This window comes from Condylostylus longicornis, unplaced genomic scaffold (genome assembly GCF_029603195.1).
Source record: "Condylostylus longicornis isolate FDR11 unplaced genomic scaffold, ASM2960319v2 ptg000080l, whole genome shotgun sequence".
NCBI classification, from domain to species: domain Eukaryota; kingdom Metazoa; phylum Arthropoda; class Insecta; order Diptera; family Dolichopodidae; genus Condylostylus; species Condylostylus longicornis.
Window position 1 is genome coordinate 4,166,935 of NW_026578048.1, and position 14,968 is coordinate 4,181,902.

A 14,968-nucleotide genomic window follows, 5' to 3' on the forward strand; every position below is an offset into this window, starting at 1 on the left:
GCGACTGAGAAAGGATCATACTCTATTCAAAGAGAATATAAAGTTTTGTGCTTGGAAAATTTATTTTTTTTTTTTTGTAAGTTTTGTTTGTAAAAATTATTTATGTATTTTTTAAAAAAACAATTTTACAGTTAATAAAATACAAAGATAACGCGTAAATATGTACGCGTCTTCTTTCGAATATTTTTGAAAATTAATTGAAAATGAACAATTTTAGTTTTGTTTTGCTTTTCTAAAGCTCTATTTTATTAAAGATTGCCTTTTGAAATTGTGTCAACGAAACGAATAGGTATTTAATTTTAGTACCTGTTTAGATAATTCTAATATTAAAGGATAATATTTTCTAATAATAAGTATAACTAATATTTAATAACAAAAAATTTTATAAGAAAAAAAAAATATTGTGAATTAAAGTGCTTTAATATGTAAAAATTCAATATCGAATTATTAAGATTTAATTACAATTTAATATGATTATTTAAAATATTTTTTTAAAAAAAATATAGAGACTTATACACATATACATAAATATATAAATTGAAAAAAAAAAACATTATATTTTATAATATGTTAATGTCAGTCAGTAGTACAAATTCAAATATCAATAATTATCAAAAAATGGCAACAAATAATCATATTACATCTGGCCTTGGATTATTAACAACTGTAGCACAATTACCACCAAAATATAAAATACGTTATTTAGCTAGAGCAGCATTATTAGAAACCCCATTAGATTTAACTGTAAAACAGGATGATTGTGCCTTTCTACGAGTACAACAAAATGAACAAAAACAATTGAATTCAATTACAAAAATTGATAATAATGAAATAGAGCTACAAAAACCTGATAAAATAATTGATAATAATTATAAAACACTTAATCAACATCCGATAACACCACCTCCATCACCACCAAAAAAACGTTTTCGTGATGATGGTTATCAATCAAGTGACAGTGAAATAAGTTCATTAAAAATTACAAAAATTTTAGGAGAACAATTAAACGAAACAATAAAAGAAAAATCATCTTTTAATAATAATACATCTACAACAGCTCCAAATGAAGAAAAAACACCAACAAAACCGATAAAAATAACAAATTCGGCACCAAGAACTGGTAAAACAAATCTAAATATGAGTCGTGAAAAGAAAACAACAAAAGCAATAAGAAAATTAAAATTTGACGAAGAGACTAGTTCACCAGTTTCTGGAACAATTATACGTCCACTAGAAGAGATTACAAATTCTGGTGAAGAAATTCAATCTGGTGATATCGATCCAGAATTTAATATTGTTGAAGTAACTGAAGAAGCTAAACAAGAACTTGCTCAAATTAGAAATATTATTGGTTCATATACTTGTAAATTATGTCGTATTGAATTTGATGATGCTTTCGGATTAGCACGTCATCGTTGCTCTTGTATTGTACTTTTAGAATATCGTTGCCCCGAATGTGGTAAACGATTTAATTGTCCAGCAAATTTAGCATCACATCGTCGTTGGCATAAACCAAAAGAAGAAGTTTTAAGAAAACAACAAGAAAATTCTGAAAATGAACAACAATATCCATGTATTGAATGTGGTAAAAATTTTAAACGTCAAGCATATTTAAGAAAACATTTAACAACACATAAACATAAAGAAGAATCAATAAAACGTAAAACAACAACAACAAAACTTAATAATAATAATAATGGTAATAGAAGAAAAATTCAAAAATTAAATAATCATAATCAAAATTCATTATCCGAATTAGAAGATGATGATGAATTTTCACATCAAAATTTAAATTCAAATTCAAGTCATCAATCAAATTCAATTATTGAAGATAGTAGTACAAATCATTCAAGACAATCAATAACAAATTCAATATTAACAAATAATTCAAATAATTCAAATAATTCAAATAATTATCATAATAATCAATATGGTAGTAATAATAATAATAGTAATAATAATATTACATTATATGGTAATAATAATATAATTGCAAATAATAAATATGATTCAGAATATTCAGACACACGTTCTGATTGTTCATCACCAGGTCGCCTGCAAATTATTGATGAACATAATAATTTAACTGAAGAAGAAAATATTGCTGCAGCAGCTTTAGCACATTTAAGAAATGGGCCATCAGTAATACAACATACTACAGCAACAATGGTATATTAAAATGGAATTTGATTTTATTTTTTTATTTAAAATTAATTAATTTTACAATATATATACTTAGTATTCAGGTGAGTTATTAAAACATAAGTTAACATAAATATTATAAATATTCATAAATATATATACATAATTTCTTAAATGCAAAATATATTTTTATTCGTTTTATATACAAATTATGCAAATATATACAACATACATCAAAGAAACGCATTAAAAATGATAATAATAGATTTTACATATAGGTATATAATATATAAAATTAAAAAAAAAAAAACAAAGAATTTATACGGCTTAAAGCTAATTTTCATTATTCAATAAAAATATTTTTTACATACGTAATAACATATTTAAAAATTAATATTAATATTTATTAAAATCGATCGATATTCTTAAAAAAAAAAAGATATTTTTTATACGAAAAAATTAAAATAAATTTAAAATATTTATATTAAGCGCTTTAATAAGGAAACTAAGAATATTATTTTCCTTGACATCGGAATAATATTAATATTATATTACTACACACACTATTCAGCTTAAAAGCACTAATTGCTGAATTATATAGTGACATGATATTATTAATGCAATTCCGATATCATGGTTCCTTAATTCTATTCCAAAAATTTAATTTTTTACTAAAGCTATATATACTAAAGCTATTCAAAAACTAAAACGAAATTATACTAAACCTTACATTTTTTTATAAATAAAATATAATTTCAATTAATTTTTCGAAATTAAATAAATTATAAACACATAACCGGATGCTTCATTTACAAAACATTAATCAATTGTGTACAACTATATGCGTTGAAATAACAAACCCTGACTTCAGAAATCGATTTACAACCTATTAATACACTATTCAGCAATTCATACTTATAAGCTGAATTGTGTATTAATACCGTATTACTCCATTTTGAAAGTCAAGTTGTGTAGCAATAGATAATTATTGTAATTTTGAAATCACAGAAATTAAAAAAATTATTTAGCATTTAATACATATGTAGTTGACGGTATTTAAAATTTGATTTTGCAACTAAATTGCAAGTGAAATTTCCGATTATAAGATAAATTACTCGATAGTTTTATTTTTGTTTTAAAAACGATAAATGTTTTTGTAAATTATTTATATCGCATATTCAAAACGATGAGTTCACTAGTCACATTTAATTTTAATTTAATAGAATTTTAATTAAAATTATAAATAGAAAACAAATTGAAGTATCTACATTCTACATTCGATTAAGATAATAACAGTAATTCTAAAATTACATAAAATATATTAAATTTAATTTTAATTTTAATTAAATATGTATAATTCATAATTTTAAATAAAATTAAATAGTTTTACAAATTATATATTTAATTCATAAATTTTATTTTTAAATACAATAGAATAAATCCATGCATTTTAGTTTATAATTATAATTATATATATTTTATACATTTATACTATTATTTAAATATAATAATATCCAAAAAGGTGTCGCTAAGGAAAAAGATTATATTCTTTCTTCTTATATATTGCAAGACAACACGATTTACAATAAAATTTTAAAATTTCTCCGTACATGCATTATATAATAAATTTGAACATAATTTTTTTTTTTTAATTACTCAACTATGATTTTAATAATAACCCGCGGCACCTTTATATCTTTTAATAAAACTCATTTAAGCTCAAATACAGCTTAAATGAATTCGAAATGAAAAAAATACTTTTAATTTTTAAATACTTTATCAACACAGCTATAACACTGCCAAAAAAAAATTTTAATAATAATATTGTAATTTATTGTATAATTTCATTTCATTATTATTAATAGGTATACTCATATAATATAGAATTATTAATTTTACGGTCCAATATTCTAGTCATTAATTATCTACTTACAAAGTATATAATTAAAAATTTAATTTACAAAATAAACACACATTTATTCCTATTTTGTTTTTAATTAAATTTTTGAGAGAATTTTAGTTTATAACAATTATGTAAAATATATTTTTTAGATTATTAGTGCAATTTAGTCAGATCAGTTATGAAAATACAAAAAAAGGGACAAAATACTTATAAGTTTACTATAATGTGGAATTTCTGCAAATTGCAAGTGTTTCTATATACAACGAAATTGTTTTAAACAAATTGTGGTTTCAAAAAAAAAAAAATTTAAATTTAAAACTAATTTTTCCAAATACATTAAATAGTTTAGATATAACTTAAGTCTCAAATTAGAAATATATGGGTCGAATTGTGACCGAGCACGGACAAAACGATATGGGAACTTTAAATTATTCAAAATTTTTTAAGGAAAATTCCAAAACTCGGATATTTGATAAAAAACGCCATATTTGATGGTAATTCGACTGGGACTTAAATCGATTATGATCAAATATGGCACGCAGGAACTAGCATTTTATGTAAATTTTGTTTAATTTTTAAAATTTTTAAATTTTACAATTAACTATTTCTTTTTTAATTGTTAGTCAAAATTTTTTTTAACTAATCTGAACACATGACCCTAAAAATGACACCTGCATTAAAAAGAAAACGATACTTTATCATAATTTAATTTGAAGTTGATATATCAGGTTAATTTGGTTTCTTTTTGGAAAGAAGAAATGTGACATTTCGTAATTATATTGTTCATAACTTCTGAGTTAACTAAGCTACATAATAGCAAAATTTGTAAAGTTCTAATTGTTAATTTAATTTAAATACTTGATTTTTCTTCAAATTCTGAAACAACTTTCTCTTGTAACCACAGAAATAATTTATTTAATTCGTAAATTAATATAATCAATAGGGTTATGTATTAAAAAATATATTTATTATTTTTTTTTATATTATGTAAATTATGTAAATTCATGTCTAATAAAATTTCATATATTCATGATATCTAAACATTAACAACTTATTTTGAGTAGTTATAAATGAGTTTGTTTACGAATCATACTTACTAAGTGATACGATCTACTAAGTCTTACTAAGTAATACGATTTTCAAGAAACGATTTTCTTATTTGGAGAAATGAAATGGTAGTACCATACAAGTTAAATGAAACGAAAATCGAATTACATTTTAAGGTCCAAGTATTTCAACTTTCAATACTTTTTAAACTAAAAATAAAGGAAAAATCTTAAAAAATAATTCTGCGTAATTCAAAACTAAAATACTATAAAAGTTAATTTAAATTTTTTATATTAATGTTTTTCTATTTTTATAATTAAATATGAAAATTTCTTTTAATATTCATACGTGCTTACTCTAAATTATATTGCAAAAAAATTATTTTTAATTTAAAGTAAGAAATTCATGGTATTAAATATATACTCGGAAATAATCACTAAATCATCATATATACATTTAAATATAGCAAAGAATAAAATTCACTACAGTTCTAATAATAAATAATAATATTTTCATAAATTGAATTGTAATATACTTTTTACTAAAAATTCAATTTTTTCATCAGATTCGAATCATCCTTTTCATATACAATATAAATTTCTAACTATCTACCAAAGATACTAGCAAAGACTACTATTATTAGTATTTTTAAAAAAATTAGGATTATCGGAAACACATTAGTTTTACTGAAAAATTCAATATGAAATATAATAAATGATTAAATGTAATATATTTTTGGATTATTTACCAAAAATTACTTTCGTATTTGAATACTATTTGTAAACAATAAAATACTATTTAACAGGAATACTAATTTATCAGAAAAACTAAATACATTTAATATAGTAATTAATTTAGTAAATAAATAATTTCTTAATCTTAAAATTCGTTTGACGCTTTCATTAACTTATTCAATATCTAGTCATTTTCTAATAATTCATTTAAAATCTAGTCATTCTATATATAGTCAAAAACTGAACTAACACTATAAAATATTTTCATTTATTTAAGAAAATTTATATAACTTGCCAAGAAGAATATGTATGTATACCAAACTCTAAAAAAAAAAAAAGAAACGCTATCCCACCTAAAATTTTTTTTTATACAAAATGCTGGCAAAAGAAGATCATATGACTTACACTGTCAAATATTTATCACAATATAAAATATATATAAGACACGCTTATACCACCCCTAAGCCAAAGTTTCGTCGCTATAAGAACTATTGCATAAAAGAAAAGTAATAATACACATATTTTTCTGAAATATATTTCAATATATATAATAAAAAATTTTATGATTTTTTTATATTTAAATTATAATATTTTATTTGATATTAATTTTTGTTTTCTTCAATAATATACAACGATCACTGAAACAGTACAAAACTCTCTCATACATACTTAAATTTTAATTTTAATTTAAAATTTACATAAAATAAATACCTTTCAATAAAATTTAAATGTATTTAATTAGCGGAAGGACCCACCTTAATTAATAAATACAAAAAAAAAACAATAAAATCAAATATGTATTAAAAATTTAGAAGAAAACTTCAAAGTATGCAATTAATTTGTATAAACATCATGTAATTAAAAATGTAAAATAAGCTTTTTCAACTCTAATATTTTCATACTTACTTGTCGCCCTGTTTAATTTAAGATTGCGTTTACGTTTTTCATTATTATTATATAACAAAAATACTTTACTTATATTTTATATAATTATTTATGTAGGTAAATCACTATTTATTATTATGATAATTACATAGGTTATATAAATTTTTTATTTTTTTTTTTTTATTTAATTAATACTCGTATTAAGTGTACAAAATAAAAATTTTAAAAATTCTTAAAATGCAACATCACAAAATCGTTCCTTTTAATTAATTTTCTTTTTATTTATAAAAATTACGTTTTATATACAATGTTAATATTTTATACATAAATGTATACGTATATATTTAATTTTAATTTTAAAATTTTCTAAATTTAATTTTCTGTATAGGCGCGGAATATTGTGTAATATATAAAATTTTGTACAGTATTTTTAAGAATTTACATTTAATTTATATGTTTTTCTGTTTGTCAATTTGTTTGTCAGTCTAGTCTGTCTGTTAGTCTGTCAGTCTGTCTGTGCAAAACCGATATCTGAGATACGCATTGGTTATATTTACTTTGGTCATATCACGGATTGATTAACTTTTAGGATATATAAAATCATGGGAACTGATTATTTACTACGGGTCGATTTTATATTTTTAATAATTTTCAAGAAAATATTCAACAGATTAACTTTAAATTTTATATATAAGCTTCGTTTGACATAATATAACAGATGAATTTTTCGTGAAATCCGGATAGTATAAAATAAAACTCTATTAAGACCCAAATTCACATTTTTCTAGGTATATTAACTAGAAAGCTTACTAGCGTCTTTAAAATTTGAAAAAAATGAAACACATTTTCATAATCACAACCAACGTTTTCTCTTGCAATCAGTTATGTGCTGACCACATCAAATTTTATTGTTATATTATATTATTTTGTTTTCACATTTAATTTTTCTTTAAAAATATTCTTATATTTTTTTCAAAATATTCAATTTAGTTTTTAAATAATTATAATTATTTTTGTAATAAGTTCTTATGTATAAAAATATAAACACAGCAAAACCAAAGGGAATGAGTCAATTCTAGTCATTAATTTTAAATAAATTTATTAAAATAATTAAAAAGAAAATAATATAATATTAAAAAATTTTACGAAATTATGTAGATACTTCAATATTTTGTTTTTTCATTAGAATTTAATTTAATTATTAATTATGAATTTAAAAAAAAAAAACTAATAATAATTTATAAATCTTTCATATACACATGAAATTTATACAAAATGGGAAATGTGCTTTTATAATTATATTTTTAATATTAATATTATACATTAATGTTAATATTTCATTATTTTTAAGTTATTTTATATTTTATTATTAAAACTGATTAATTCACTTAATAAAATAATTGCAACTATATACATATAAGCTATTTTGAATTAACAAAACATCATGTTAATTAACGAAATTAACGTAATTAACGTAAAGAATACATAATAATAATATTTTTTTAAACCAATTTCAATTCATAAAGTTATAAAACAAATTATTTTATATACATTTTATATTAAAATTTATTTGTTTTTTCTTAAATTATAAACACACATTAATAATTATAATATATAACAATAATTCCAATATATTATTATACAAAATTATTAAATCAACATAAAAATATCATAAATTATAAAATACATCAATAAAATATAAATATGTGATACTAGAAAATAAGTGGAAAAATCTAAAATACCAAATTATTTAAAATTAATATAAAAAATTAATATAAGAAAAAAAATATTATTATTATTACTATTAAAAATAATCATTAAAATAATATTATTTTTGAAAAGTTTTTTTTATCAAGAATAATAAAATCATTTATATGCATAATTAATTAAAAAAATTATAATTGTACTATAAAATTCATGTACTAATATCTTATATACGACAATTTATATTTTTAACGTATAACTTATTGGATATTTCTATATTATATATAATAATACATGTATGTATGTAAAAATTTTTTTATAACATTACTTATATAATAAAAATTTAATTCTTTATATATTTATGTAATTTATATAATATTAAAAATTTACAAGCTTAAGCGTTGTGTTGTAAAATTTAACAAAGAAAAAAAAAAAAACAAAAAAACTGAAAGTTGTAACAAATTTATATATATTTTTTAATAAATAAAATAATTTTTTTTATTAAATAAAAAAAATATAATACAAATTTAAATACTTTTTAATTATAGAATTGTTATAAATGAAAATCATAAACAGACACATAGTATAATCGACCCAAAATATGACGCTGATCAAATATTGTATTTAAGACTATATAACTGTTAGTAGCCTTCGAATATTCATTCGTAAGGGTACAAAAAACAAGAAGATCTTTTTTAAACAAATGTCGTTCCAGACAAACATCTCTCCCTATTTAAATTATTCATTTAAATTATTCATAATTCATAATAGGGCATGAAAGAAACCAAAGGTTATTATGTACTCGTATTCCAAAGAAAAGACAAATTTAATTAAAACTATAAATTTAATTCAGAAACTTATTTGAAAAATTTTTAAAGTTAAGCGCCAGTATTACAGCACAATTATACGCGGTCTCAGATTATCGATAATTTGTAGATAGTAGAAAATTCTTTACAATAAGTAATAGTAAATTTTAATATATATTTCTATCAAAAAATGTACAAAATACGAGTACAACTTATACTAATTAACTTTCTTTTTACTGATTTTGTATAATTATTGTGTAATAATTCACAGTTTTTATGCTAGTCAATTACAATATTAATCCGTATAGCATATGCTTACAATCTATAAATAAATGACTTCAAAAGAAATAAAATATAAACCTCCATATTTTTGTTTTTGTTTTGGTGTCAATAACTGCAAAATTTCAATAAAATAATAAATCTGATTTATGATATTTTCATTTACGATTAATAGTAATTATTAGCATAATTGATTACAAAGCGCGTAAACAAAAAATTATATTGGTATCAAAATATCCAAAATCAAACAAACTCTAAAAAGCACACGAAGAAAAAAATTTAATCAAATGTAAACGACCTGTAATCGAGATTGTCCGCCTTTTCAGTTTTCATATGCTATTTGTATGCGTCTCGAAAAAATATACTCCCGAGCGTGAGAGCATTGTATATTGACCAAAAAAAACCGACTATATTGCGACTATATAAAAAGTATATTGAATTTTACGACCACAGCAATCATACAGTTAACATAACAAAAATTTCTGTTATTATTGTTTCTAAAATCTTAAATTTGTCAGAAAATCATATTTACCATGGATTATATCATTTCTGTATCAGGTTAGTATGATAGTAGAAGAAAGCCTTTAAAAATAATTTTATGAAAATAGGCACATTATCAGACCAATACCAAACCAATCAGACCAATACCAAATTCAAATCAAAAATTGAAAAAAAATTTTCAACTCTGTCCGAGTACAAGTGTCTGGAGAAGTTTTTTCTCTATAGAAGAAAATTTTTACCTATGGGGGAGGTACGTCTAGAAATTATAACCCATAATATTCCATTTTTTTTTCTCATCCTAAATGTATGCAAAATTTGGTATATTTGTGTATATGAGATAAAGCACGTAATTTGAAGATTGTTTTTAAAAATATTATTTTCACTTTTTCAGAAAAAGTGCTTGCTTTACAAACTAACTGATTCAATCCAACTTTATTTAATTTCAAACTATAACATTAACGCTTTTAACTTTGTTACTTCGTAAAATTTTCTAAAAAAATAACGAGTTCCAGTACTGCTAATAATTAAATATGCTGAGATTGTATTTTTGGAAATAATGAGAGATTATTTTTTTTTGTATTTGCTCGTGAGTTTTTTCCTTTGATTTTCTTTTCCTTTTTTTTTTATATTTAATTATTTTCCTATCAAGTTCCTTTTTATTGAATATTGGCTACAATATTTCAGTTCAACAGTTTATTTTTTCATTAACGGTAAGACCATCGATACGTATCGGGTTTATTCGAGAAAAAGAAAACAAAAAAAAAAGTAAAATCAATTTTTATGAGAAATGAAATATTTGTCGCCGAATAAGTGACGAATCATCAATAATAAGTATAAAAAATTAAAAAGCTTATATAATATAACTGAAATATGCTAAAAATATTTATTAAGTGAAAATGAGTCAACCAGATGAAATAAGGAAATTAAAAGAAGAATTTCTTGAGAAAAAAGGACGATTTCAAATATTTTTAGTAATAGTGTTGTCCTTAAATGTAATGTCGTTTGGTACTATTAACACCATTGGAGTATTTTATACATATATCCCACAATTCTATTGTGCTGTAAGTCAATAAGTAATATTATGTTTACATAATGAGAGCGAAAATTGTCTAAGGTGGTTATTAAATTTCAACTTGTGAAGTTTTAATTTTTTTTTGTTTCTTTGGAAAATTATGATTTAAATTAAAGTTGAAGAAGCTGGGCAAAATTCTGTAGAGAGAATTTCAAAAGCTTTAAAAATTTTAATGAGAAATTGTCGGAACAAAAAAAAGTAAAAAAAAAAATAAAAGATAAAAAAAAATAAAATTTTCCTAAAGTTCGAATGCTTGTATTTCCGAAAAAACATCTAAAACCGAATAATTTGCGATTCTTTATTTAAAGCATTCAAAAAGAGTTTTTAAAAACTGTTTGTTTGAAGCTCCTATCTTTTGTGGAACGGAAGCTATAAGCAATGCTTTCTTACTCATATTTGACCTTCTACCCGGTGATATATGCCTCCTAACTTCTTGCTCTAGTTCTCTACATACATTTTTCGAAGTAAACCTAAGAATTTTCAAAATTTAATTTTTATCATTTAAAAAATTTTCAATTTTATAACAAATTATAAATAAATATTTATTTCAAAAAATTTAGGATGATGTAAATTCAATTTGTACAATAGGTAACACAACAACCGAATGTACAAGTTATAAATTTGATCCGTTTGATGATGAAACCATTGTCTCTGAGGTAAGTTTTTAAAATTACATGCATATAATTTTAAAAATATAATAATACCATTGACTTTCTTCTATACAGTTCTCATTAGTATGTAAAAATGAATATATTGGACCTCTAACAACAACATTATACTATATTGGAGTTACAATCGGATCACTTTTATTTTCTACTTTATGTGATAAAGTCGGTCGAAAAAAACTTGTTTTAATTTGCATGTATGCAATTGTTTCATTATCAATATGCTTATATTTTGGAAATAGTCTAACATTATTTATATTATTTCGAATAGCAATTGGAATATTCGCTGGAGGATTAGAAATGTGTACATTTACACTAATTATAGAATATTGTATGTATATATGTATATAAAATTTTTCATATATAATAGTATTATATACAATATATTTTTAATAAGTTACATTTTACCTACATATACATAAAGTAGAAATATTTTTAAAAATACTACACAAAATCTGTGTCTAATAATCTGTTATACAAATGGCTGGCTACAATACTATACAAATAAATTAGTTAAGTTACTGCGTGATTTATTTGTAAGCTAGAATGAAAAGCATAGCAAAGCAAAAAATTTCCAAATTCATGAGTGCTACATTTTATAATTTGGTTTACTTTTAATGCATATTTAATCATTAAACGCAGTGTACAATAAGTTTAAAGCTTTAAACGTACCCCTTCATTTTACACGCAATTATTAAATATCACGGTGGGTAGTTCAATGATTAATTCTAAAAAATTTAAGAACATTTTTCTTTTATTTATAAGTTGAACGAACTTTTTGCCGTGTCTCATTTGAACACCTGTATATCATCAAAATATGCGTATCATAAATTATGTGCGTAATCATTTTGTTAATTAAATTTTACGTCACCAATTCTATACGCGTTTACGATTATAACAAATAATAATAATATACAAATATACTTAAAATATGAAAAAATATTGAATGAAAATTATGAAAACTACGTTATCTAAAATATTCTAAGCACCAAAAAAACCAATCAGTTTAACTACTAGTACATACACCCTGGTATAAAAATTATATTATAATTTATTGTATGTATAAATTGTAGATAAAAAGTTAGCTATCAATATTCTAATAGCCACTAAATTAATTTGAAGTAATTTTAGAAGTAAAACTTATCTATCATTAATAACGCTGGATTTCTAATAATTTAAATAGTATATTAAATAGAGATTCTACATGACAATATGCAAAAAATATATTAAGATTTATTTAAAGCATTTACAATTGAACAAAATCCAACAAAAAATGTAAAACAGTCTTAAAAACTACCTAAGCACATATTTAATATACAAATATTTATTATAATATAAAAATAGCTACATCAGAAAGTCGTACAGCAGCAGCTGCATTTTTTGAATTCAACTGGACTGTTGGTGTAATGAATTTAGGTGGTATTGCTTACAAAATACATTCATGGAGAGAGTTAACTTTAGTTATGACAATACCTATGATTTTAAGTGTCGCATATAGTTGGTATTTTCAATAACATATAAAAAAAGAAAAAATGATGAATATCAATTTTGAATAATGAATTTCTTTAAGGTTAATTCCAGAATCAATATCATGGCTTTATGTTAATAATAAATATCGAGAATGTTTAGACGCCATTAAATCAATGGCAAAGAAAAATCAAGATACTGTAACTGAAGATGCTTGTATTGCATTATTAACAAATTTAGGAGACGATAGTAAGACGATAACTAGTTCAATGGAAAATCATGATTATAAGAAAGAATCAAAATCATCATATGAAATTATGGATGTCTTACGTAATTTGATTTTAAGAAAACATTTAATTATAATGGTCATAGTTTGGTAAGGCAAACTTCAATTAAAATCGTTTAATTGAAAATCGTTACACAAACTTTATTTATAAAATAATATGTGTATCTAATATAGGTTTTCAATAACTTTATCATATTACGGAATCGCTTATTATTTACCAAAACTATCTGGTCAGCGGCATGCTAATTTCATAATTGAAGCAGCTGCAGAAGACATTGGATATTTCTCATCATATTTTGTTTTATCAAGATTTGGACGACGTATTCCTTTGGCATTTTATCAAATTCTAAGTGGAATTTTACTAATTTTTGTTTATTTTATCGATAAAACTGAGGTCACAGGTAAATATTAAATTTATTCTAGATTTTATAGAAAAGTTTAGTCTTCGTACGCTTACATCGATATATTACAAAAAATTACAAAATTTTTCGTTTTAATTAAAAAAAATTGATTGTAGAATGGTCTGCAATTGCATTAATGATACTTGCAAAAACTCTTGTTGCTTCTTGTTTTACCGGAATGTTTGTGTTTGCGAGTGAATTATTTCCAACATCATGTCGAGGTTTTGGTTTAGGACTATGCAGCTTTTCAGCGCGAACAGCGAGAGTTTTGGAATCGTATATCTTGTTTTTGGTAAGAAAATTAATGTAACTTTAAATTTTTTTATTGCTGAAAAAATATTACTAAAATAGCTTTTCAAAATTTTTAAAAAGCATCCTGGTCTAAAAATAATAAAGAATATTACTGTATAATATAGACCTAATCTAATAAAATATTTTTTTTTCGTAGGATGCAATGATACCATCTTTCATACCAATGACAAGTATAGCATTATTAGTGTCAGCAAGTGGTGTAGCAACAATGTTATTACCAGAAACTGTAAATTTAATATTACCGAATACTATTGAGGAAGCACAGGACATTTGGAAGGAAAACTAATAAATTGTTATTATTTTTAATTAATAAAAATAAGTTTACGAAAAATGAATTGTTAAAAATGAACAAAAAAAATGAAAAATTTTTAAACAATGCCAAACATTTTATATTTTGTCTTTAAAATAAGTAATTAGAAATTAAATCGTCTACGAACAAAAATTTATTCATATTAAACTTGTTAAATACTTAAATAAAAATACTTTTAATACTGCTTGTTATTTGTTATATAATAATAATAAGTGTATGTGCCACGTACATATAACTATACTAAATTTTAGCATTAATATCTACAATCTTGTTCATAAAGTGCGTTAGAATCTTGTTAATAAAATATAAAATGTCAGTACAGAGAAAAAATGAAATTAACCTTTTCGAGTCTATATGGTATTCGTGTGAATGATTTTACAAATTTTTATTATACGATTGCCATAATCTTCTTTTTAGAACTGTGATCTTGAAACTAAATGTTATTAAATTATTG

The 14,968-nt window shown here is 22.1% G+C and overlaps 1 protein-coding gene across 1 annotated transcript; it reads left to right on the plus strand.

Annotated features, from left to right (window-relative positions):
• The first annotated feature begins 618 nt into the window (after positions 1-618).
• On the plus strand, positions 619-14,490 carry LOC129612972 (uncharacterized). Its single transcript, XM_055526834.1, has 10 exons — positions 619-744; positions 838-1,684; positions 1,907-2,169; positions 11,634-11,729; positions 11,799-12,069; positions 13,083-13,239; positions 13,309-13,581; positions 13,666-13,892; positions 14,009-14,184; positions 14,341-14,490. Exons 1-10 carry the CDS (start codon positions 619-621, stop codon positions 14,488-14,490), a joined length of 2,586 nt encoding a protein of 861 aa, XP_055382809.1.
• Positions 14,491-14,968: the final 478 nt, after the last annotated feature.